The sequence below is a fragment of the Syngnathus floridae genome, chromosome 17, assembly GCF_059516105.1.
Source record: "Syngnathus floridae isolate MCC-2025c chromosome 17, RoL_Sflo_1.0, whole genome shotgun sequence".
NCBI lineage: Eukaryota > Metazoa > Chordata > Actinopteri > Syngnathiformes > Syngnathidae > Syngnathus > Syngnathus floridae.
The window spans coordinates 9,430,960-9,456,358 of record NC_142429.1 but is presented as its reverse complement, the minus strand read 5'-3'; the positions used below and the strand labels follow the sequence as shown (position 1 = coordinate 9,456,358).

At 40.4% G+C, this 25,399-nt stretch overlaps 7 protein-coding genes and 1 non-coding gene across 17 annotated transcripts in view; 5 read left to right on the top strand and 3 right to left on the bottom strand.

Annotated features, from left to right (window-relative positions):
• Positions 1–2,540, top strand: part of pick1 (protein interacting with prkca 1) — a 4,057-nt gene extending 1,517 nt beyond the window's left edge. For all 3 annotated transcript variants that reach the window (XM_088358605.1, XM_088358603.1, XM_088358604.1), the window contains exons 5-13: positions 80–146; positions 221–310; positions 392–445; positions 509–571; positions 645–778; positions 846–938; positions 1,003–1,053; positions 1,120–1,264; positions 1,603–2,540. In XM_088358605.1, coding sequence (XP_088214731.1) covers positions 80–146; positions 221–310; positions 392–445; positions 509–571; positions 645–778; positions 846–938; positions 1,003–1,053; positions 1,120–1,264; positions 1,603–1,847 — 942 coding nt within the window. In that variant the 3' untranslated portion in view covers positions 1,848–2,540. The remainder of the gene's footprint in view (positions 1–79; positions 147–220; positions 311–391; positions 446–508; positions 572–644; positions 779–845; positions 939–1,002; positions 1,054–1,119; positions 1,265–1,602) is intronic.
• LOC148384318 (galectin-2-like) overlaps positions 1–7,943 on the bottom strand; it is a 13,530-nt gene extending 5,587 nt beyond the window's left edge. For 3 of the 4 annotated variants that reach the window (XR_015853513.1, XM_088358612.1, XM_088358611.1), the window contains exons 1-2: positions 7,757–7,943; positions 7,539–7,622 (exon numbers count right to left, since the gene is read on the bottom strand). The gene's annotated coding sequence lies outside the window, so the exon portion shown is untranslated. The remainder of the gene's footprint in view (positions 1–7,538; positions 7,623–7,756) is intronic. The other variant, XM_088358613.1, reaches the window with a different exon arrangement.
• On the top strand, positions 2,597–2,669 carry trnar-ccu (transfer RNA arginine (anticodon CCU)). Its single transcript has one exon. It is a non-coding gene; the product is annotated as a tRNA-Arg (tRNA).
• plbd1a (phospholipase B domain containing 1a) lies at positions 2,840–6,599 on the top strand. The gene is made up of 11 exons (XM_088358602.1): positions 2,840–3,011; positions 3,274–3,496; positions 3,667–3,750; positions 3,865–4,006; positions 4,210–4,347; positions 4,503–4,647; positions 4,752–4,952; positions 5,052–5,192; positions 5,270–5,455; positions 5,698–5,804; positions 5,880–6,599. The coding sequence occupies exons 1-11, from the start codon at positions 2,942–2,944 to the stop codon at positions 6,054–6,056; spliced, it is 1,614 nt and encodes a 537-aa protein (XP_088214728.1). The 5' UTR covers positions 2,840–2,941; the 3' UTR covers positions 6,057–6,599.
• Positions 6,912–9,444, top strand: LOC148384317 (uncharacterized). The gene is made up of 3 exons (XM_088358608.1): positions 6,912–7,096; positions 7,212–7,367; positions 8,697–9,444. Exons 1-3 carry the CDS (start codon positions 7,000–7,002, stop codon positions 9,014–9,016), a joined length of 573 nt encoding a protein of 190 aa, XP_088214734.1. The 5' UTR covers positions 6,912–6,999; the 3' UTR covers positions 9,017–9,444.
• Positions 9,271–19,878, bottom strand: gucy2ca (guanylate cyclase 2Ca). Of its 5 annotated transcripts, none has more exons than XM_088358597.1 (30): positions 19,774–19,878; positions 17,023–17,124; positions 16,465–16,514; positions 15,695–15,866; positions 15,266–15,378; positions 15,119–15,186; positions 14,820–15,041; positions 14,622–14,740; positions 14,364–14,463; positions 14,177–14,288; positions 13,959–14,112; positions 13,808–13,893; positions 13,619–13,736; positions 13,199–13,280; positions 13,037–13,130; positions 12,858–12,920; positions 12,716–12,787; positions 12,541–12,645; positions 12,219–12,305; positions 12,013–12,145; positions 11,816–11,953; positions 11,662–11,750; positions 11,488–11,579; positions 11,250–11,408; positions 10,982–11,174; positions 10,748–10,922; positions 10,407–10,505; positions 10,247–10,341; positions 10,085–10,161; positions 9,271–10,016 (listed from the first exon to the last, which is right to left on the bottom strand). In XM_088358597.1, the coding sequence occupies exons 4-30, from the start codon at positions 15,861–15,863 to the stop codon at positions 9,821–9,823; spliced, it is 3,210 nt and encodes a 1,069-aa protein (XP_088214723.1). In that variant the 5' UTR covers positions 15,864–15,866; positions 16,465–16,514; positions 17,023–17,124; positions 19,774–19,878; the 3' UTR covers positions 9,271–9,820. The 5 variants fall into 5 exon arrangements, with proteins under 5 accessions (XP_088214723.1, XP_088214722.1, XP_088214724.1 ...); XM_088358596.1 differs by lacking the exon at positions 19,774–19,878 and adding an exon at positions 18,059–18,217; XM_088358598.1 differs by lacking the exon at positions 19,774–19,878 and adding an exon at positions 18,059–18,217 and having other exon boundaries at positions 15,695–15,842.
• pmm1 (phosphomannomutase 1) lies at positions 18,758–22,501 on the top strand. Its single transcript, XM_088358607.1, has 8 exons — positions 18,758–19,172; positions 19,298–19,415; positions 19,589–19,665; positions 19,800–19,891; positions 19,976–20,075; positions 20,488–20,563; positions 21,410–21,525; positions 21,875–22,501. Exons 1-8 carry the CDS (start codon positions 19,107–19,109, stop codon positions 21,995–21,997), a joined length of 768 nt encoding a protein of 255 aa, XP_088214733.1. The 5' UTR covers positions 18,758–19,106; the 3' UTR covers positions 21,998–22,501.
• csdc2b (cold shock domain containing C2, RNA binding b) lies at positions 22,426–25,399 on the bottom strand. Its single transcript, XM_088358610.1, has 4 exons — positions 25,170–25,399; positions 24,170–24,485; positions 23,861–23,983; positions 22,426–23,630 (listed from the first exon to the last, which is right to left on the bottom strand). Exons 2-4 carry the CDS (start codon positions 24,349–24,351, stop codon positions 23,468–23,470), a joined length of 468 nt encoding a protein of 155 aa, XP_088214736.1. The 5' UTR covers positions 24,352–24,485; positions 25,170–25,399; the 3' UTR covers positions 22,426–23,467.

Genomic DNA, 25,399 nt, shown 5'->3' with positions numbered 1-25,399 from the left:
ATTTCTTTTCAATCATATTCATCATGCTGATGTCACAATTTATATAACTCGTTTATTTTGTTATTATCTGATTTGTCAGGGTGAGGCAATAATCCACTATAACAAATTGCAAGCAGACCCAAAACAGGGAAAATCTCTGGATATAGGTTTGTGACACACTTTGTTTAATTTAGAAATCTGATTCATATCTTAACTAAAAGCACACATTTGATTATTTCAGTTCTGAAAAAAGTCAAACATCGGCTGGTGGAGAACATGAGCTCTGGCACTGCAGATGCTCTTGGCCTGAGTCGAGCTATTTTGTGCAACGGTAAGACATTAAACTCGAATCTAAATATTGTTGTTTTAAACAAATAATTGATTAAACATTGCTTCCATACTTAATTTGCAGATGGACTTGTTAAAAGACTGGAAGAACTCGAGAAAACAGCAGAACTTTACAAAGGTCAAACATTTTGAAGTTATATTTGGTCCAATAGTGTTTGAAATCCTTTCTGCTTTCCTGCAGGTCTGATGGAGCACACCAAGCGACTCCTCAGAGCCTTTTTTGAGCTTTCACAAACCCACAGAGGTAAAAACCGCAATGGAAAATGATCCAGTTGAGCATTTGAATCATCTAACGCATTGATTCCTTCAACTCGTAGCGTTCGGAGATGTTTTTTCCGTCATCGGCGTGCGAGAGCCGCAAGCGGCGGCCAGCGAAGCGTTTGTTAAATTTGCCGACGCTCACCGGAGCATCGAGAAGTACGGCATTCAATTGCTGAAGACGATCAAGCCTGTGAGTTTTTTGCATCTGGTCTTTAAGTCCTATTCATTGCTGTAACAACGAGTTATGTGCGGTACAGATGCTTCACGATTTGAACACCTACCTTCACAAGGCCATACCAGACACAAAGCTCACGATCCGCAAGTACCTGGATGTCAAGTTTGAATATTTGGTAAGTTGATTGCATTCTAGCTAAAGTCGTTCGTGGTCAATTGACAAATATTTTTGTCTTCCAGTCTTACTGCTTAAAGGTGAAGGAAATGGATGATGAAGAATACACCAGCATTGTAAGTTATAGTCCCAGTTTCAAATCAGAAACCGAGAAATTCTTAGGTCAACGTTCCTTCCAACAGGCGATGGGAGAACCGCTGTATCGCGTATGCACCGGGAACTACGAGTATCGTTTGGTGCTGCGTTGCCGGCAGGAGGCTCGTGCACGCTTCGCCAAGATGAGAAAAGACGTCCTGGAGAAGATAGAACTTCTGGATCAGAAACATGGTTTGTTGCAGTTTTTCATCTCATATTCCCCCCCCCTCCACAAATTAACTTCTATCTTAAAGATTATTTAATATTCTTACAAAGATCCTACAGCAAGGCAGCTTACAGAGTGCTTACTCATCTCTTTTACAAATTTGTAAGAATGTTAGTGACGTGCCCCATTAACTGCCTTCACTAAACATCTATTGTGCTCCTCTTGATCACATTACCATTGGTTTTGCTTATCTTGGGGACAACGGTTTTGTCTGACCTCGTCATTTAGTCAAACAGAAACTATGCCCCCGACCAAAAATGCACTCAAGAGTTGAAACTGTCCCTCCCGTCTTTGTCTGGTCTAGTCCAAGACATAGTTTTCCAGCTCCAGCGCTTCGTGTCAGGTATGTCGCGCTACTACGACGAGTGCTACGCCGTGCTGAAGGAGGCCGACGTGTTCCCCATTGAGGTGGACCTCTCCCGCACAACCATCAACTACACCAGCCAGTCATTGACCTACACTGATGAGGAGGAGGTGGATTGTGCGGGAGGAGCGGAGGAGGGCGTCCAGGCGGAGAACGGAAGCGAGAAGCTCATCGATGATGAATGAATGAATGTTTGGTGTTATGGTGGACATGAAGAAGTCAGTCCGTGCTATTGACCTAATTATTTGCAGAAGGGAGAATAGGAGCGGGTCAAGACTAGCTATTGTTCTAGTACTTTCTATTTTCTTTTAATGTTATTGTTTTTTTTTTAAATACTTTGTTCTCTGCCCATCACTTTGTTGCTGAATTAGTTTGACAGAATTTGAATGTTTTCGAAGTGTTGTAGGATTCGTTTAATTTGAGTTGTGCCTTCTTATTTAATTATGTGTCGGGTCTGTACTCTGGGTCAGTGATGTTTCCTCGTGATTGTTACCTTTTTTATTTCCTACCAAATTGGACCAACAGATGTGGTGCCATAGCTGTTTTACCTCTCCGTTTTTGTTTTGTAACATTTTCTTGGCCCATTTTAAACTGCTCGACAAGGGATCCTTTCTTTGCAAAGCTTCATAACCAAAGTCTGTCTGTTACCGTGATAAAACTCGAAACACTATTTGTAAATATGAATGTTAAAGGGAAATATTGCTACATTTTAACTTTTGCTGTGATATTTATTCTTTTGAACCTGCTGCCAAATACACTAATTCTATGGAAATAATATATTGCTTAGGTTATCTCGTGTAAACCAGAAATATGATTTGCATTAATGTTTTTTTTTTGTATTAGCTTTTGTGCTTTGGAATAAACTAGTTTTTCTGGAATTCTCATTTTGGTGAGTGGCCTTTTATCCAATAACATATAAAGCACTAAATCAGTTGCCCCAGTGGCCTAATGGATAAGGCACTGGCCTCCTAAGCCAGGGATTGTGGGTTCGAGTCCCATCTGGGGTGGACATCAAAATTTTCAATTAAGCAATATTGTCTGGTACAAGCAAACGTTTCACCGCCATCATACTTAGCACTACTTCCAAGATGCTAATATGACTCATCCTCCAATCACGAGATCCACATGTAATTCTTTCTTTTACCACTAGGCGTCTCCTTGCTCTCCACATTTAGGTCTACCAGTCCTGCCTTACTTAACCGTTCCCACTTCTTCCTTGCTCCTCCTCAGTGGCAGCTGGCTGTTTTCTGTAATGCTCACCGCTTGACTTTGTGGAACTATGTTTTTAAATAGTTTGTGTGTTTTTCTGTTACTCGATGCGGCGTTGATTAGCTACTCTGCAGCCGGGGGTAAGTAGGTCATACAAATCATGGTTTGAACTTTGTGCGTCAAATAACTCATGTACAGGTATTTGCGTAAACAGTATGTGTACGTGTTGTAACCAGTTAGTTGCAGGCTTTTAAAAACTACAAATAGGCTACTTAAAAATACACACATACGATTTGTAAGTTTAAATGAAGATTCTTCAAATTATTCCTTTTAGTTTCAGCTCCCATGACTTGACATCTTTCTGCTTACTGTTGCATGGCATTTTTTTTGTGTCTCATCCAGATTTCACAAAAGCTACAGTGTACTGGGACGTCCAACAAAAGGCGGTCTTGCTGAAAGATGGGGTCTTAGATACAAATGGGGACGCATATGGCTTCTTCAATGACACCTTGTCCAGTACTGGCTGGAGTGTTCTTGAGATCCGAGCTGGATACGGAGAAACGTCAGAGGCTGACGAGGTCACCTTTTTCCTGGCGGGGTACCTAGAAGGCTTTCTCACTGCGCAGTAAGTACTGAATGACCCTGCGTTCCTACATATTATCGTTCCTTGAAATCCAACTTGTTGATCGTCTTTGTCCTTTGTGAGAACAGAAGCTTTAAAAAGATCACTTTGGAGTCGGATATTTTGAAATGAACTAAAATCACTCGTCAGACTTTGACTGGTTTCTTGTCCAGACAGATGATAGATCACTACACTAACATATACCCTCGGCTCATCCATGATCCCGATATCCTGGGTCAGGTCCAGAACTTCATGAAGTGAGTCTACTGAACCACAATATCCTTTCAGATGTACTGTTAGTCATGTGACTTTTGAGTAATGGGTGTTGTCTTTAAGCTGTGAGCAACATGTGACTCTGTTTGGTCTTCAAGGCAGCAGGACTCTTGGACCAGACTACAAGTGAAAACGAACAAGGATTCTGATCCTCTGTGGAGACATGCAGGCTTCGTTGTGGCCCAGGTGGACGGCCTGCAAGCTGGAGTTGCAGAATGGGCCAAGAGACAAGGGAAAAAGGTGTTCTGGTTTTTACAGTGGATGATCACACATTCAAATCGAAGTGGGACTTATTGGCGACTTCTTTGCCAACTATAAAGGAAGTAGAAATGCTGATCTGAATAAAAATGGACAAGTCCTTGCTTACAGTTTTGGGGAAGCTTATCCTTTAGTTTGTTGAACTCTGTTTTCTAAAAGCTGACTATCTGCTGTCATCCCCACAGCCACTGTCCCTGTTTGCTGTTCAGTTCCTGAACGCTGTCGGAGACCTGCTGGATCTGATCCCGGCTTTGGTCCGCACCCCTACTAAACCGGGACACTTAAAACTTCCGGGGATGGGACACTGCTCGGCACTCATAAAGGTCAGGAATCAATTGGGATGAAGCATCTAAATCTTTAGAAAATGTTTTTGGAGGGGTCCACAAGGAAGCCATAGTTCTGGGAGTAAAATCAGGTCTCGGGCATGCCTACTCCACAGAGAATCTTGACTTTTGAAATCTTCAATCCCTCTTATCAGATGCTCCCAGGCTTTGAGAACCTCCTCTTTGCTCACTCCAGCTGGTACACATACGCAGCCACCATGCGGATCTACAAACATTGGGATTTCCACATTGCTGAGCCCAACACAGCCACTGGCAAACTATCCTTCAGTAGCTACCCTGGTAGGCATGAGGAATTCTCAAGTACCCTTGAGAGAATCACTGTCAAAACAGCCAAGATGAGGTTGCTTATCATTCGCCATGACAGGTCTGAATGCCTTTCTCAGGATTTCTGGTGTCCCTGGATGACTTCTACCTCTTGGGAAGTGGTCTCATGATGACCCAGACCACCAACAATGTCTTCAACACATCCCTCTTTAACTTCGTCACCCCCAAAAGCCTGCTGGCCTGGCAGAGGGTTCGACTTGCTCACAGTTTGGCTCATACAGGAGAGGAGTGGGCCAAAATCTTCTCTCAGTACAACTCCGGTGAGTGGACAAAGCATGACACATGGAAACCAAACCTTGACGGGTCGAGAAACTGGATGAATGGTTGGATATATCTGGACTGTCGTCAAATTGTTACAGGTACATATAACAACCAGTACATGGTGTTAGACCGAAGCAAAGTGAAACTGGGCCACAGTCTTCGTGATGGTGCTCTGACTGTGGTGGAGCAGATTCCTGGGCTGGTGGAGCACTCTGACCAGACACAAGCACTGCGCAGAGGTAAGAACAGTCCAGCTTGACTCTCTACTTTCAGTTTGGCATTTGTAGTCTTCATCTGCTTTTGTTTACCACAACAGGGTACTGGCCGTCCTACAATGTCCCCTTCCACCAGAACATCTACACCTTGAGTGGGTATGAGCTGATGCAGCAGGAATATGGAGAAGACTTCTCTTATGACCTCTGCTCAAGAGCGAAGATCTTCCGCCGAGACCAAGCTAATGTCAAGGACCTGGACTCTTTAAAGTACATCATGAGATTCAATGGTGGGTTTTGTCTCACACTGAAGATGCAGTAGTTGATTTATAGGTAGAAGAACCAGCACAAGGACCGGTTTGTTCGCACTAAAACTTAATGTTCAAAATCCTCTCCAGCAGCCGCAGAGTTGCTTGAAGAGTCTCTCTGAACACACAAGCTTAGCATTTCTCACCTTTCTTCTAAACCGGTATTTTGCCTCCTCTGTTTTCCTTGATGCAAGTATTTGACTGGAATTCTTTTTTTTGGTCAGACTACAAGAATGACCCATATTCTAAAGGTAACCCTTGCAAGTCCATTTGTTGTCGTAACGACCTGAAGACCGAAGAGCCTTCACCGAGCGGATGCTATGACACTAAGGTAGGTCTTACTGCATGCTTCTAGATGATCAAATGTGCCTCATCAGCAAATTTTTCTGTATTGTGCTTTATTTAGGTCACAGATTTTAAAATGGCGGGCGAGTTCAGTGCAGAAGCAGTGAACGGGCCGACGACACAAGATGGACTCCCGCCGTTCGTGTGGGATAATTTCAGCGACATCAGCCACCAGGGTCTGCCACAGTACTACAATTTCACCTTTGTCACTATGAAGCCCCGCCTCTTCCAGCCTTAACTATTATACAAGTAAGGAAACCTGGTGCTTTTAAAAGGCATTTCAAATGAATGTGCCAAATAGTAATTATGACTATGATTTTTTAAAAAGAGGATACAACTTAATGCAATGATTGTTATTAAATAAAATGATAACTTTTCTTATGGAGACACAACCTGCACCTTGTTTCTGTTTCCTAACACGCACAGTGAGTTTTCTTTTGAGTGATTTAAGTTTTACTCCTTTACTTCAATGTGTCTCACACAATGCAAATATATCTCAGGGTGAAGTTAAGTCTGGATATTTTATGCTTTTAACTTTTTGCATCTGTAATGACAATGCACTAAGACTCAGTCTAAGCCTTGCATGTGCTCAATCATTGTTGTTTTCATAATGGATGATACCATCTGTGATCTCATGATCAACTCTCAGGGCTTTGCTACAATTATTAAATCAATTTCTCAGCATGTTTCAGGGTTATGAAATTTAAAATACCACTGTCAGCTTTAGCTATGAAGCAGTGATGCACATTTATGGCATTTGATGAATAAAGTTTTAAAGTTGTTTGCTGTCTTGTCTTATTTGTCTCTACATAAATGACTTACTGTATTGCAACAATTTTGACTTTTAATTGAATGTATTAATGCTTACATGTGAGAGATTGACAGGATCACGTTAAAGTGGAAACGTTTTATATATCCTTTGTATGAAATAATGTCAACTTCATGCGACATCTACCAGCTCTACTGTCTTCATTTAATTTACAATGTATGGTATGTTCTAGTAAAATAGTGAGCTGTTAGGCCCTAGGGACCCATGTACATAATTTACCCCTTCCTGTGAAAAGGAGGAACTGAAACGTCTGCAAGGCACTCTGTTTTATTTTCATATAAAAGTAGTTGCCTTCTATGAGGTCTCACAGCTTTTCTTTTCTCATTTGTAAAAAAACACTCCTATTGCAGCTATGACCAAGAATTGTCCTCCTGGCAAAAAATGGGACAACGTTGTGAACGATTGTATAAGTTTAAAGGTGTTGGAAACCAGACCTGAACCTCCAACAGGTGAGAAACAGAGCTATCATACTGTTGCCTCTAATTTTCATCTTAAAATAACGATATTAAACTGTGATTTTTGTTTTTTAGCATTTACTAACATTCTGTTTTGTATTCCCCATAGAGGTGATGCCAGTTTTCGTTCAAAGCACATCAGACCCACCAATTTCTCTGATTCCAGTTCTGTGGATTGTGCTGGTTTTGATCACCCTAGGGTTCATTGTGACTTTGGCTCTCTGGTTCATCATATACAGACGGCAGAGCAGACCCAGAACCTCAGGTACATGCAGAACTCGATAGTTGTGATACAATGGAAACTTCCAGATTGTTCATTATGTTGACTGACTTTAAATTTGCTATTCCAATAACAGTAATCACACATTGATGGTATCAGAGACAAGGTCTTAACATTTCACATTCTTAAGTTTTAACATGGTTCCTTTACACTTACTTGGCTTGTAGACAGGTCAGTAAACTCACCAAGTCACCAGCCAAAAGTCTTCACTGACTCCCAAATCCAATTCCACTCTCTTATCTATTCATCACAGTAATAAAAAGTACTATCAACACACAGAAGGATAAAAGCTAGAGCTAGTTAGCATTAACGGCCATGCGACGGCCAGCTAATGCTATCAATTAGCTTCAGATTAGCACATTCGGCTAACTCACCACGATGTGTTGAAAAGTGGTTAAAACTTCGGCACCCAGTCTCCAACAATGTTCCCGCTGATATGTGAGTCTTTACTGACACGTATTTTAATATTTTAATGCGTTTTAATCACTTAATTAGGGTTTAATGCATTCGGCGGGTTTTTGATGTGGCGGCTCTCAATCAAGTCTTTTTGAAGGGTGTGGTCTCATTTCTTACTGGTCTTGTCAATTTCTCGATATATACGAGATCGGGCTAATAGGTAAGTCTCATTTCTTCTGAAGCGCACTTCTAGTGTCTTGTACATGTCTGTGAAATCCAAATAAAATTAAAATAAAATACATAAGTATAATATCGGCAGTATTTTAATCATTAAATTAAACTATTTAAAAAAATACAAATTTTTTAATGGGTTACATATCAAATGTTTTTTTTCTTGTGAAGAAAATTGCCATTAACTTTGTACAATTGAAAAAAAATACTATATTGGGATGTAAAGGCCTTTCTTTAAAATTACTTTTCATTATTTTTTGGGCAAAATTTTATACTAATAGTGTCAATACTTACTACTCAAGAATTGAGTACTTTTGTATTTCATTGCATATATTTTCTGTTATGTTGAGCTTGCAAATTTGTATGATCAGGGTACAGTAGTCTCAGGGGTATTATGAAGGAAGTGGGCGAGCGGGTGTAAGGTGTGACGCTTATGCTCGTTGGGAGAAACTGTGGTTTCTGTTCTTCTCTCGGGCATCCCATGGGTTGGCCCCACTCTCATGCTATGACAGAGAAACTCGGTGAAGGGTTGGTTGTTATGTAAATTAGTTGACATTTTTTCATTTCACACTTGATGGGTTTGGAGACCCACCAGAAACCCATCAAGCAATTAAAATGTATATTGTATATGAAATTACTTCAGGCATATTCACTCAAGCTTATTTGTTCTCATTTATTTCATTGCAGAAGAAGTGGAGTCTGCACCTGAGCATCCCCAAAAAATAGAGCCGCCCATTGAAAGTCACTTGTCCCCTTCAGCATCACCAGCCTTTTCAGCCTGTGCCCACCTTTACCACCAGGGACCCCACAACACCTCAAAATGGGATGACGACTTTGTCACTTGCAGGGGGACCTCAAAATGCCAGAAGGGAACGAGCAGAGTGGAAACAGACCATGCTGAGGAGATTGGAGTGCTGCTACTTTGCAATGCCATGAGAGAGCACCGACTTCCACTTCCTGCCACAGAACTTGGTGGCACGGCATTGGTTACAACCAAAACTGTGTAGATTCTATTTCAACTTTCTTTCTCAGCGGGATTCTGTTGCAATCACATTAACTACCTCAGTAGGCATCCAGAAATTGACCACTTCTGTTAGTGGCATCTTTAAACATGACATGTTTAAGTGCCCAACAACTCTGCCTAGCAACAGCATGGATACGCTGCTTAACCCGGTTGATGAATTCAGTTTAATTTGCGACATTTAAAAATAAAACCCAACGGATTTTCGTCATCTCTGCAATTTATAACATTGCAAATAGATCACATTGAATATTTGGTGCTTTATCAATTTTTGAGATAGAAAAATATCACAAATAAGAGGTCACCACTGTATAACAAAAGTGCACTTAAGCCTTTTTTGTGTGTGTTTGCAGTTTTAGGAAGAAGTTTTGCTTTGACTCATGTGGCTGTGAATAATTAAATATACAACACTTGCATCTTTCAGAACCTGTGTATGAATACTAGGAAATACTTAAGTCAAGTATTTTGCACACTGATTATTTGCCAAATGCTCAATCCGTGCAAATACAAAACATATTAGCGCCTCACTTATTAGATTAGCATCCCCATGTTGTGTTCTTTAAATAAAGGCAGTGTTCATATCATGTCAGGTCAAATTCCATCCTTGCTCTTTTTAGAAGGTCGCTGCGAGGCGGCAGTTGGAAGTGAAGAACGAACATGATGCCAAAATAACGACTTGTCAATGCAACAGCAGAGTGTGAGTCTCAGTTTCCCCATGCCTGGGTGAGTCACTGCTCCTCTGTCCTGTCCAGCAGTGTTCATTGAGATCATGGCTGGTAGTACTTTATCATCACAGATAAGTACTGGGGTTATCAGTGACAGCTAGGTGGAAATATTCCGGGGAACTTTCCCCATGCACGCTAGTTTCTCTCCGTCTGGTGGACAAAGTTTTCCTCTTTTCGAAACTCTCTCTGCCTTTTCCACGCTTTTCCAGACTGGATACGATCATATCTGCCAGGTCCTGCTGCAGTCGCTGGATGTTCTCCCTGAGACCAACATGGAAGGAATGATTGCTGCAGATTTCTTTTTTTGTCGGGAAGATTGGTTGACTTACGCTGTTGGCGGTGTAGGTAGATTGTATTTGCCTCCGGTCACTCCAGTTAACCAGTAAGTCATCTCCTTGCCTTTCCCCTGTGGGTCAGTAATGGACACCCAACAGTTGCTATTTGCAATTCAGGTTTGGATGAAGAAGCAGGTGAAAGTGCACCCAGCTCACCTTCAGATACGTCTCTCCTCTTTGCTCATACTGAAATTGACAATCAGTCCTTTGCAGAATGTTGATGGTGGACTGACTTACGTGGATTCTCAGAGCTGGAATACGAGAATTACACATTAAACCAAGTGATGAGGATAGATGTTTGTGCACAGTTTCTTACGCAAGCCCGTGGACTCCATTCGTGATGCCGTGTTGACTGTATCTCCAAATAGACAATAGCGGGGCATCTTGTTCCCCACCACTCCAGCAGCACAAGGACCTACATAAACACAATGAACTTATTTCACGTAAATTATGTTATTACATTATATTATATCATTATTTTTTTTAATATTTAATGTTTTTTTTATATTTTTAATAAATGTATTTTTTATCATATTAAAATTGAATTATAAATTAAATCATAAATTATAATTGAATTAATATAAGTAAATTATATTTTATTATTTATTTATTTATTTATTTCAATATCCAAATATTTTTTGTGACACTCTCTTTTACCTGAATGCACGCCAATCCGTATCCACAAAGGAATTCCAGGCAAGTGCTGCAGCTCAAACGTCCCAACAAATGACAAGATGTCCAGTGCCATGTGTGCAATGTCCACGGCATGCCTGTCGCCGTTGCGTTTTGGCAGACCCGATGCAACCATGTACGCATCGCCAATTGTCTCGACCTGAAAATAAATATCATCGGCGTCCTGGTTCAAGATGAAATCGAGATGAAAGATGCTACCTTGTAGACATCATGGTGGTCGAGGACGCTGTCAAAGTTCTTGTAGATCTCATTGAGCATGTCCACCACCTCCATGGGTGTGCTGTAGTGGCAAAGTGTGGTGAATCCGACAATGTCGCTAAAATACACCGTCACTTCTTCGTAGAGCTCCGGCTCCACTATGCCTGTCTCCTTCAGTGACCTCACGACTGGGCTAAGAAAAAAAAAAAAAGTATGGAGGCTCATCAAAAAAGCTCTTTCAATCCAACATTTCAGGTGCTAAACTCACCCGGGAAGCAGCATGAAGTTAAGACGGTCCGCTCTGTCCCTCTCAGCCTTGTATAAAGCTGTCCTCTCCTCCACCAGATTCTCCAAAGTCCTCGAATACATCTGGAGACGGCGGATCAGGTTGTCCATGTATGTCTCGGTGGCTTGATTGTGCAAATTGCTGTGACGACAAAAAACATCTTAGCGATATTCGGTTTTCAAACATCTCATCTGAAGGTCGAAAAGATTTTGCGACATACCTGAAAATCTTACCCAGCGTTAACTCGATTTTCTTAAAATCTGGCCTCCGTTCAGGATCTTCATCCCAGCAGTTGTTCATCAACATGTACAACTGGCGTAACACACGGAAGCAGACGAGATCTTATCAGCTTGATCGATAAATCCTTTCCTCATTCTTAATTTATTTCTCTCACCTCAGTTTCTTTCTCTGACACTCCATCAAAGTTGAGTTCTGGTCTGAAGACCCGCATCCCGTTAGGATACTGCACCCTGTAAATCTTCTCTGATGGATGAGATAACATTAAATTTACACACATATATATTCATGAACTAATCACTAATCAATACCTGCACGACTCAAATTGTATTGAGTATAAAACGGAGGCTGCCTCAGAATGATTTCATGTGCGATGATGCCGTAGCTGTAAACATCTCCTTTTTGAGATACACCATCTTTACGGAGATGTTCCGGTGCTGTCCATACATCTGAGTGGAGAGGAATTAATTACAGCACAATATTATGATAAAAAAAAATTCCTGCTTACCTCTGCCTGGCCTCAAAAGTGTATGACAGCCAAAATCAGTGATTTTTACCACCATACGATTGTCAACCACACAGTTGGTGGATTTGAGGCGCCCATGGACTGCGATATTACTGGAGTGGAGATAAGACATGCCCTGGTGCAGGTAGGTGAGAGGTCCATTTTAATATGTTAAAATTCAAAAACACATTAAATTCATAATACATTACCTTTGCGATATCATACATGACTGATATTTTAAACTCCATGTCCATGAACGTTTCATCTGGGTAGGAAATTCTGTCATTCAAAATGTACTGGAAGGATAAAAAAAAAAATCTTTTTAGTGTTCTTTAAAAGTGTGTCAGCCATAATAATCAATAAAATGATTGTGTACTATGGAAAAAAATAGACGTCATCATATGTGATAAAAAATGGAATCGTGCAATAAATCACAGGTATTGCACAAAGGTGTCAAATTCGATTTGGTTGTAATCTATTTGGGATGCAGCCACATTTAAGTGTGTTTTTTATTTTTAATAATTTCCTCACCCTGAGGGATCCCCTGGAGCACAGCTCAAACATCCCAAACACGGCATACTCAAACTTCACCGTGCCATAGAACTTGGTCAAGTTGTAGTAATCGATACGCAGCAGCTTGAATCAAACATATAAAAAAGAAGTTAAAAATTCTGTATTTTATTATTCCATTGTGTGAACGTCTTACAGTGTTAAGCTCGATCTTCTGCTCGTCTGTGAAGTCTCCATCGGTTTGTTTGAGCTCTTTCAAGATAACTGGCTAATAAATACAAAAGGCTGTTATTATTTTCACTTCCCATTCTTTATGTATGTCAAGTTTTGTTTTTAACCTTTTTATCATAGCGGCCACGACGTGAGTAGAACGTGCTATCCTTCCTCTTATCTTCATCAATCTGTTCCATGAAAACAAACAGGTAGAGATGATTACAGCAGCTTGGTGCCATGATGGTAATAAATACCGACTTGTTTCTTCTATGCATTTCTAATCTCAAATTCGGCGGACTTTTACCTTTAGGGAGACCTCCTTCTCATCCAGTGGACCAATCAGGTGAGGGTTAATGTGAGCCCACCTTTTCTGCATGGGACGTTGTTTTCTGTTCTGCCTGGCGTGAATTGGAATTAAATTAATTTGGATAATATCTGTTTGCACACACTCGTAAACACTTCCTACCTGTAGAAGATGAGCGCGACGACGGTCACCACGAAAACACTCAGGCTCAGAACGATCACGATCACATTCTGCGTGGTCAAGCCTCCAAACAAATGTACAAAAAGCATGTGATATCCGAAGTAGGCAAATAAATCAAAATATATATAATAAATTAATAAATAAAATGTGTTAACTGTGGAAATAAACAGGAATTCCTAAGAATAATTGTCAATTGGTTACAATACGGAAGATAAATGATATTTTATTTATATTGATGTTTCAACTGACTCATTATTTTTCAACTCTTTTCTTCATCAGAAAAATCAATGTGTTTCTGAAGCTAGTCAGATTTCACGATTATTAACAAAGGTGTACCCCAAGGGTCAACTTAAGTCCCCTTATATTTCCTCGAATCAGTCAATTTTCAATTTGTATATCTACCATCGGAATTTTCCGGCGTATCTTGAGGCAATCGATTTCCTTTCCAAGCCAGAGCAGGATTTTGGGCCACATCTATCGTTTTATTCCTCGACGTGTCAAACATTAGCAGAGTCTCGTACTGCGGAAGAAATAACATTTGTGACATTTTGACTCTCCGAAAACGATGAAAGATGCTGCGGGTCATCTCACCTTGCCGGTTCGAGTGGATGTGTAAATCACGGTGAAGTTAACATCTCTGTCACCGTACTTGTCCAAAACATAATGTCCTGCCATACCTGCATGCAGTAAATTTACACTTCACTAAACTGACCAATGTGTCAATGCCAAAATCAAAACATACCATGGAAGGAAGCATTCCCGAATGGATTATCACTAAGCGGGACGTCATTAGCTCCTTTGCGACCAAAGTTATTCTTCTGACTGAGCATCCTCTCCCTGAGCACTTTACCAAACAGTAAAGCGGCGTCATGATACCCAGCCACATAGTCATTAATCTGCCATTGAAAGAGAGGAAAAAAGTTCAAAGTTTTCCTAAATTTCCTTCAAAGTGCAGCTCACCGTGTCGTTATAAGGTAAAGTCGATCCGTAGTCGTAGTTCCTCTGCGGGAGAGTGACGACCAGGACGTTACGCATGGCCTGATTGGATGTCTCGTTGACATAATACTCAGGACTGGATGAGAAGAAAAGAGGCCTTAACTGTGAGTTAAAATGATCAAATGGACTATAGCTGTGTTGAGAAGCTTACTTGTAAATATCCATGAGGATGAACATGATCTCTGGCTTAATTGGGCCCACTTTGGACTTGATTGAAATGATGTCATCAAGTCGGCCACAAATGATGAAAACTGAAATGAATATAGAGGTTGCATCATTAAAGCAAATCATAAATTAGATTCTAATTTAATCAAAGCACTTTTTACCTTTTTTTTTTTTTTAATAGAGCTGTTAGTCAGTGATACCGATACCAAGTATCGATACTATGAAATAAAAAAGGGTCACCCACTGTTACTGTGTCGTTGGTTATCTATGAGAGCTTCCTTTAAGTCGTCCTCAGAACGTAGCATTTCTCTTTTGATTTTCGTAGCAAAGTTGGCGGAAGGAGCTTCCAGTCCATTGGTATACCTTCAAACAAAGTAAGATGGAACGAGGAGATGAGAACAGCACCAGCAAAGAGCCGAGTGATGATGTCATCATGGCTCACCAGAAGCAATCCTCTGTGGCGTTCTCGCTGGACTTCTTATATACGTAAACATGCTGCCATTCATCCTTGAATGGCAACTCCTCCTTCAGAAAGAAGTAGAACATATCCGAGATCTTGCGTGCCGGCGGCAAAATCCGTGTCAATTTCGGCTTGTAGTCGCAAGAGAGGCCGAAGCTCCCGGCGGAAATGACGGGCATGCTTAAGGTCAGGCCGATTTCATCACTGAAGCACCAGGGATGCACATCAGTCGGTTAGAACTTGAAAGCGTGATGATGATAGAGGAGCAAAGTCATACTCACTCCACTAACTGGAAGGTAGCGTACGTGCACGAAGGTCCCAGCATGACACAACCGACTTCACCATTATTCTGTCGAGTCAAATCGAAGTGACTCAATGTGTCACAAAAAGGCAGTCATGTAAATAAAAATATGTTGATGCACACTCACATGGAGCATCTTGAGTATGGCCACACCTTCACAAGTGCTGCTACCACAGCCTTGCCGGTTGTACAGGGTCGTGTTGAAGCCGTGGAAGTTAGCTGTCAAAGCGAAGCTTAAATCTGGACACATGGAAGAAAAGATTTATGAAGGTATAACATTTATTTATTATAATTTTATTTATTTATTTTATTTTATTTATTTCATTTTTAGATATCCATATATTTTGCTTTGTGGGATTTTTTTCCCTTATAATTTATTTTACATATTTTATTTTATTTATTTCATTTTTAGATATCCATATATTTTGCTTTGTGGGATTTTTTTTCCTTATAATTTTACGAACAGTATCAGCACAGAATTTTCTGCTTTTCTTTGCATAGCAACAATGCAAGCCAATAGGAGCGCAAGGAAAAAAAAAATAAAATCAAACCCTACTATGTTTAATATTCTCCTTCCTGTCCTCTTCAATGGCTCGCTCCACCGCCGCCTGCACGAAGGGCCGACTCCACTCGTACGTGTTGTCTTCCAGCAGCACAACGTTCATCGTGAATCGACGTTTGGACGCCAGACAGTCGTCCAGCATCTTGTTGCCAATCACCGCCATAACCAACACTCCCAGGTAAGGTAAACTATTCAAACCACTCATCTTATACCTCATTATAGTCATTTTTTTTTCTCTCACCACAGTTCCTACATCTCCCCCCCCTCAAAAAAAAAATCACTTCTTTTCAGAGTTGAACACCTCCTGAGATTTATTCAATCCAAAGCGAACAGGCAAAAAGAATCGGTTGATTCACACTCCTTCATCCAAGTGCGTGAAAAAAAAAAAATCAGCTTTTTCCTGAGATTTTATAAAGACAATGCGGAAGACTGCTTCCCTGGCGCTGCTTCGCCGGTGAAAGCTTGAGAGCAATAATCCTCCGGCTTGCTGTGTGCTTGCGCTATCAGTCCTCCCTCTGTACGTTAATGAACAACTGATAGTCACAACACCATCCAGGCCAAGGCAAGCCGGCCGTTGAAGACTCCCACACTCCATTAGGGCCAGCACTACCACCCCAGTATTATTTTAATTATATACTGACCTTTCCGAAATGAATCTTCACAATAGAAGTGACAGAGGAGTGCTAATAATTGGTTTAATTAACATTACTGGTTAAATATTGTTTTCTTATTGGAGTGAATGGTGAATACAAAAAGTGACTTACTGTGATTTAAGTGTTCTGAAGTTTTGTTTTTTTCACTCAAGGGAGAGGGCCTGTACGGTGAAAGGGACAAAGGTAACGACAGGTTATAAATACAGGGCTGGTGTGGAGCTGATAAACAGTGTATGCTGTAAAAGTCGGGTAGATTAAGCCTGTCAAAGACCAAACCGCTTATGAACCACTGTAACCACTGTTAAAAGACTTGAGAGAAATTTTTGGGTTTTTTATTTCATTTTGAATTTTGTTTTTTGAAAATTCTGTTTGTTTTTGAAGCAGGTTATATTTTTTTATTGTTTGTCTAATCTAAATAAATACGTGCTCTCAAGTGCTATTTTCTATGTTGTTTTGGTTTTATCAAATTTGCATATAATGGACAGTAAAAAAATAAAGTTAAATTCGGTTGTGATTTTTTACTTCTACAGTAAATACGTCAAATCAGTGCTTCTAATTTTAGGATTTTTTCTCTACTTTTCCATCTTAAGTACATAATATGAGTACTTATTCCCACCTCTGGCTTTATTACATCCGTTACCAATACCAAACAGCCCAAAAACAACATACCACAGTTGAGTCCATCGTCAATATTTCCATTGAAAGCTTCTTGCTCTCCAGCATCATAACTCAGCTTCCTGTTGAAGTGCCACCTTGCTGGTCGTAAAGCTCCTGAGCAAACATAAATGACGTTGTAATATTTAGGTTGGCGGGGACCAAACAGCCATTTAGACGCATTTCATGTGAGGAGGTCTTCCACCTCCAAGCCGCCCATATCAAGGAGAGGAAACATTGACATATTAAAAGGAACATATTGTGTCTTCGCAGTTGTGTTTCATGGTAACCACATGAAATGAAAACATGCTGGAATAAAATAATATTTTTGGGAGGTTCTTGCAAAACAAAACTTTACATGCTCTTCATCGTTTACTTATAATTATTAGTGTGCATAAGAAGTTGATGGATTTATTAACAAGGGTCACAACCAGAAAGTAATACAATGTGTCTTATCGTTTTCGCTAAATGAGACGGCATTGAGGTCAGACTTTGATATGATGGCTTCAGAAGCTAATGATTAGTTTCTTTATGGCCCCTCATGCAATTGGATGCATCAATTCGCAGCCCATTAATAAATCAGGCAAATAAGTAACTTGTTGACCTCCATGATGACAAACTGGGGAAATTACCCACTTGTATGAAATCACTTGGGGAAATTAAATTCACACGGATGTGCAGCATGAATTCACATGTCAGTGACGTCACGTGGACAATTTTGCACCCAAATGAGGTCACACTTATTAACACTGTGGCACTATCTCTTCTTTTGAACCACACGTTTACTTCTGATTTATGATTGCTGATAAAACGCCCAAGTGATTCATATTTACCAGACACTTGCACAATCTAATGAGTTTCAGTTCAAGAGCTGGTCTAGAAAAATCAATGTTTACATAGATAATAGCTCAGTTTTGCGTGAGACAGTCATTCATTTATCTGTTTACGATTGGAGTGGTCGAACTGGAGAGTTGTTTCTGATTGGTTAATTGACCTATTTTGCGATTAATTTTAATTTGTACTTAATAATTAAATGGTTTGCAATACTTACAGCATCAGGGGCTTCAACTGGGGCTTCAGTATATTGCTTAATGGGCCACCTCGAGGACTGGTGATCAAACCAACAAGCTGTGAGGTGGAAGGAAACAACTACCACCTCCGCCTTGCCACTGATGGGTTGAGATTAGATGCATTGCGCATGCGTAATTCATTACACGAGGCGTCAATTATGTCTTGGTTTGTGTTAGGATTCCTTATAGAGAAATATAATCACTGTTTGTTACAAATCTGGACAAACCACTGAATGTTATTATAGGGTAGAAATAACGTTAATGATATTAATTTGTCTTTTTTTATTAGAATGTCCGTTTTCCAGAGCGTTTTAAGAGATTCTCTCTCCAATGTCGCCCTCTGGTGGAAAATGTGACTCACTGAAAACAAGATAAAACGAGTTTCTTGGATTAAAAGTCTGCGCTGCCACCGTATTTTTGTACTGTTATTATAATTACAGAAGGTTTAGATTAAAATAAAGCAGATTAAGTGTTTCTTTTAGCAATTAAATTAATCCCAGCTAATATTGGCCAATGTATTTAATCTTTTCATTATGTTATGTATGTAATATTTATATTATGTTACCTGTATAATATGTATATCAAACATATACTATATATTTTTTTATTACAGTACACTAAAGATCCGTTTGATTGATGAGCAAGTCACCCTCCAAACCCCGCCCACTCGCTGACGTCACTAACTGGCCATCGTGACCATGATTGGCTGCCAACGGAGCTTGACATTGTGAAAGAAACCCGACACGTTTGTCAAGATATGTTTTGGAAGGTGTGAGATCTAAAAACATATCAGCACCGTGGACCTCAAAGGAAAGAGAAGAAGATGCGGCAGTTTTATGAACAAACGAAAGCTTTTTAAAACGGAGGAGTCGAGTTCATGGGGTGACTGATTGACTGATGCGTTGATTTTCAAGACTGCAGATCTATCTCGGAATCTTTTTTATTAATGTTGGTGCACGTGTTCTCGAGGAAGAGGTGAAGCAAAACAGCTGGAATTTAAAGAGAAGACAAAAAAAACAGCAGGTCGGCATGTCTGCAGACAGAAATATCCTATGCCTGTTTGATGTGGATGGTACTCTGACGCCACCGAGAGAGGTGAGCGTCTTATCAAATACTCTCATATAAGCAAAAGCTAACATCTTATATAAAGTCTTTCCATCCATCCATCGATTGAGTGATTTTTTTCATCTTTGCACCGACTAATGCATTTTAATTTGCAGAAAATAGACCCAGAGCTGGATGAGTTCTTCCAAAAATTAAGAAGGAAAGTCAAAATTGGCATCATCAGCGCGTCAGATTATTCTAAAATTGCAGAACAACTCGGCGAAGGAGATGACGGTGAGTCAATTTATCCAATTAAGGAATTAGGTTTTTTTTTTTCAATGTACGCCATAGTTAGCCACCCATGATTGACATGCAAATGACAACTAACTGTGCAACGCTGCAATTACTGCTTATCAGAAATCTACCAAGTAAATCATATTTATCCACCTTTTTCTCCTCTTTTGCAGTCATCCACAAATTTGACTACGTGTTTGTTGAAAATGGAACAGTCCAGTACAAAGATGGCAAACTCCACTCAAAGCAGGTAAGTGACAATGGTGGGAAGTAATTCATGACAATCATGTACTTAAATAGTTTTTTTTTTACATACCTGTGCTGTACTTTTATTTAAAAACAGATATTTACTTCTTACTTTAAAATGAGCGTGCTGCTTCACAGGCAATCCAGAACCATATCGGGGAGGAGCTGCTGCAGGACCTCATTAACTTCTGCTTGAGCTACATGGGGCTCATCAAACTGCCAAAAAAAAGGTTAATCATCAAAAAATTGGGTTATTGTTTTTTGGCGCTTCTGTGGAAGGTTTTGAACAATTTCCAATGCCTTTTTATTGACAGGGGAACGTTCATTGAGTTCAGGAATGGAATGCTCAACATTTCTCCCATCGGTCGGAACTGCACATTCGAGGAACGAATTGAATTCTCTGAAATCGATAAGGTAAAAAAAAAAAAAGTTATTCATGAGACTGGGGATCAAGTCATACATTTTGGTTGGTTCTATGAAAACCTGATAGTGAGTCTTTGTCCCTTATCTTTTGTGACAGCTGTTTGTGAAGTACGAAACTTTTCGGAGACAAAACTAGTCCGTTAATATTTAGTAGCTAAACAAACTGGTTTGTGATTCAGTAAACGTGTTTAATCACGTAAGGGGAGTTTAGACATTCTTACGCTTTCAGGACAGTTGTCTTGGCTGCACATTGACGGGTCGCTCAAGCTGACAGAAAATTAACCCCTCAGCTTCTTTCTAAAATTCACATTAATATTCTTTAGCAGGTGTGATGAACATATTTGAGCAGTTACATTAATTCCATTACATTTTCTGTGCAGCAACAATGTTTTTCCCTTTCCAGAAAGAAAAAATCCAGGAGAAATTTGTTGCTGCCCTGAAGGAGGAATTTGCCGGAAAGGGACTACGGTTCACTCGAGGTGAGAAATGTTGGTTTGTATGAGAACATAACGTGTGAGCAATGATTTATGATTATATTAGTATTAAAAAAAAATTCTTTGTATTATATATTCTCATTCATCCATATCATTATGTTCTGGTTGTCTTTAAAGTATGGTGCAGTGGAGTTTAAAAAAAACACTTCTATAGGGTCTTGCTAAAATAATGTTTGCCTCAAGCTATAGTCAGAATGCATTTTCACTCTCGCCTGCATTAAAGGCTGGAAGCAAAAAAGCATTAGCGCCAACTGCCGTAAATAGTATGGCTGTGCAGATGATGGACATGTGAGGAGGCGTGTGAGGGAAAACAGCCTTCTGATTGGCTGGCTGCCCTACAGTTGCTGCCTTTATCACTTTCAATGAGGCTGAAAGAAAAGGCATATTGAGGTTAGAAGGGAAGACAGGGGGTGGGGCCTAATTATATAGGTCAACAGAGGTTATGGAAAAATAAATTCAATGAGTTCATATTACATTTTGGATATTATTGCTTTCATCGGTGAGCTGCTTCCGAAAACACTCTGCTTGTGTTTGGACACCACGTTGACTTGATGGCCGCAGCGTTTGCTAGTCTGCTAACAAAGTCACTGAAGTGTGAGGAAAAAGACAGGTTTGTCCGCTGATTGAAAAAGCCTCCATCAAGGATAAGAGTCGTTAGTGCATTTGGCAGCATATGGCTAATGGTGTTGTTTTGACACGTTTGTAAAAAAAACTGGATTTACTCCATCCTCCTTTATTTGCCTCGTTGCTTTGCAAGATTATTTCTTCATTCTTTTGTACAATCTAAGATTATGCAAGCGAGAACACAAATATTGACCTTTGTGCTCTTAGGTGGTCTCATCAGTTTCGACGTGTTTCCCGAAGGCTGGGACAAGAGGTTATGTCTGGATCTGCTAGCGAGCGAAGGCCTGGATGCCATCTACTTCTTCGGCAATGAGACGTCACATGTACGTTTGGCAAATTTGTATCCTCTATTTTCACTTTAGACAAGTGTAAAGCATGTCGTCCTCAAATAACCTGGAATACATCCAAAGAGTCGAGTGCTAAGTGCTAATTATTTGAGGTCATGCCAAATAGTTAATAGTTGTTTGGGTGGCAGGCCAGGTCGTAAATATTGGATGTTATTGTTTTGGAAGAGTAAAAAAAAAAACTATAAATAATATGTTGAGATGAGCTCAGGTATGTAGATGTCATGCAGTTAAAGGTCAGAGGTCAGGTGAAAAGTGGCTGTTTCTCAACAAGACCTAATCAAGCTGCACCGATTATCCCTCATTGTTTTTTGTCTCTTTTCCTCAGGGAGGAAACGATTATGAAATATTTAACGACCCGCGTACGATCGGCTACACGGTCGACTCGCCGAGAGACACTGCCACCCGGTGTCGGCAACTTTTTTTCGATGAGCCGTCGTGTGAATCCTGATGTTATTTTTTTTTTCATGGCGTACTCTGCAGAGTATTTGAATGCCTGCTGAAAATCAACGGGTTGGTTGTAAACTACTAAAAATGACACAAGACATTTCATTGATGGAAGCTAATGATAAAGCTATTTTTTAAAATATCTACGGTATAACCCTAAATAGGGTGTAAAAGACAATGTCTTTTTTTTCCTTCATTGTCAAAACGTTCCAGGTTTATTCATGTCTCCGAGGCACATATATATCATTTATAGATTTTATCTGCTTTTATCAAGTTTATATTACTGAATTTGAACTTTTACAGTGAATTAAGCTTCTATGATGACATGACCAAGCTAATTTCATGAATGTGCACGTTAAATCCGAGGTCTGCATCAGGCCTGTTTTAAACTGTCAACATATTAAACTTGAAAGTGATGACAAGGCGTATGTCGCCTACACTGTAAATCAAGAATCTGGTTTTATTCATTAAATGTATCACTAATAAATCATTTTGACATCAATTTACATTGCTGAGTAGATTTTACTATTGGATTATCGACATGGGAAAATATGTATTGTTCAGCGAGACTTCTCAAGTCGAAAAACACACACAAACTGAATCGTCAAATGGTATTTTGTATGACTCAGTAGAAGCCCCCACCAAAGGAAACAAAACTTGGAAGTGACGAATAATAATCGAAATTCTATGTTGACAGTGAGACGGACAGAAATGCTAAAGAGGTCGTAGTACCATTAGAACACAATACAGTTTAACTGATCACAACCTGAAATTCTACAGTACAACGAACAGTTCTGTGACTAGAAAGTCAAGGAGTCGACTATCATACAAACTAAGCATACACAAAACACACACACGCGGAGTATTTGAATTTGTTCACGGCTCCGTACACAAAATTATTTCAAATACAACAGCAAAACAAGTGGAGCCTCACTTGGAGTGAAGTTTCACCATTTGGGATATTTTGTTTTTTCCCGCAAACAAAGATTTAACAGTTAAATCATTCAAATAAGTAAACAAGACATTAAAATAACTTTTGATATGCATGTTCCGTGCTGCTTGTCCTCCAGAACGACTCCTGACCAAAACTACCACGTTAATCTACTTTTTCCCGTGTTAGTGCTCGAATATTTTTTTTTTCCCTCAAGCAAAACGAAACATTCACGTTCCTCTTCCAATGAACTTGCACTTTACGTAAGAACCAGGAAGAATATTTGGTGCCCTATTTTGTACCGTATCAGAAAATGGAGTACCGTACTAAGGGATTGTTTTTGGCACCTTAAGTTTTTTATCATTCCGCTACCTTTGTTTGCAGGTCTTACGCAATCAACAAAAATCAAACGTTTGATCCCGTCATAGTTAGTGGAAGAGCAGTAGCTAATAAGTGAAACGCCAAAGGGAACATGCGCTTGATATACGTTTTTCAGTCCGTCCATCTACACCGCCTGTCACCTTGCGCATCCACGATCCAAACCTAAGAACTGATGATCTGCCCGGACCAGGTCTCGTGTTTGCTGCCTGGGTTCAGATGAATTATCCTCACCTCCACCGCCTGCACCTTCAGGTTCTTGGGGGGGACTCTGCACACTTTGTAAGTGACCTCGTCGCCTTCAACGGGAACATATTCACCGTCGATGCTGAAACGGAAGACAGATACGGGTCAACAAATATGATCAGAAGCACTTTAATCGAGTTTATATGTATTTAAAAATTTTATATCTGGATCTAAATGATTTTTTTTGTGCACCAGCTTGACAAAATATATTTGAGTCAACATACCAATTTTTTTTCAGTGCAGAAGATTGATGGAGCTTCAACTGGATATAAAATAAAACTTTCATTTCATCAAATCTCAACCGTCACTCACTCTGAGATATGAACAAAGATATCTTCGCCGCCATGGCTCGGCCGGATGAATCCGTGCCCTTGGGATCTTGAGAAGTTCTTACAAACGCCCTTGAACACCGGACCTGAGTGAGCTCGGACCGTGCTGCGTGAAACAAAGAAGCAGAGGCGGGGGAATTCAAATGTTACTCAGAACATTTTGTGTAGTGCCTACTATGACTGATTCAAAAAGAGAAATGAAAGCGAAACCAGAGAATGTCAGATCTTCCTCATTGTGTTGCAAAAACAACAGAAGGGGGGATGACTCAATAATAATATTCCTCACACTTACGCCGAGTATGTGCGAGTACGTTTGGTCGGTAATGGGCTGGGAAGTTCCCTGGGTAGCGCCTGCTCTCCCCTTTCCTCCCAAACTCGACTCCCCTCCCGAAGGAACGGGAAGGAGACGCTGAGCGGGGCGTCGGGGGATCGAAGCGGGGTCGCCGAGGGTGACGTGAGGTTGGGGTCCGTCATGCTGAGGAAGACGAAGGGGGATGCTGCAGTCTGCTGCTGAACACAGCTGTCTCCTGTGAGGCCTCCTTCAGTATGGACCACGAGCTCAGCAAGTTATCCGGGTCAGCACTGTCACTTCGTGTCTATCACGCATGCTGGGTGGAAGAACAACACGAGGAAGTGGAGCACATTTAGTGATGATGGAGAGGCGAGCTGAGAGAAGCTTGTTTCAGTCTTTGTTGTGATACACACTTAATAATGAAATATTAGGAAATCAAGATGGTTCAAACATTCTGATGTAGAATAGGAATTAAATTTGCAATTACATTGTGCTATAATGATTAATGTGATTTAAGATGATTCATTGCATTGCTCTCGTGACACTCGAGTGCATGTCACGCCCACTCGTGAGTGTGATACTGGCAGGTGACGTCAGAACAGCTGCAGGAGGCGACCACCGAATGACGTAGGCACCCTAATTCCCAAATGACCACACTATAGAAATCGCATCTTTTTTATAGAAGTACCAAAAATAGTACAAATGGGGCACAATGGCACGAAAGCGAACCGGAAAGATGAATAATAAGCCAATGAATGCACTGAAATGCATCAAATCCACAATATAAAATATTTGCATAATCTCGCTTCAATAAAACTCGTGCAGTCAAGTATGGATGGAATAAAAAGAACCACTGCTGATTATTAATTTATGACTGTCAGAAGCCACGCTGCTCAATTAAAAGAGAATATTTGAAAGCGATTTTCAAAAACAAGCCGTCCCCATCCCAAAACAAAGCGGACGGTCACCACCATGCAGTAGGAAGATGAATGTTACTTACAGCGCGGTACCAACCAGCTAGTTGGACGGTCGGCTGGCTCACTTTGCCAAACGTGTGAGTTGAATGGATGCGTAGCATTATATAAGGAACAAATCAAATAAATAATGGAGAAAACCTAATGTGACGGCGGGCGGGCGGGCGTGCGCAGCTGACGGTGGTTTCCGATGCCGTGATGCCAGAGTGCGCATGCGCGTCGCGCTCCACCCTGGGAGCGGATGAGATGCGTTGAA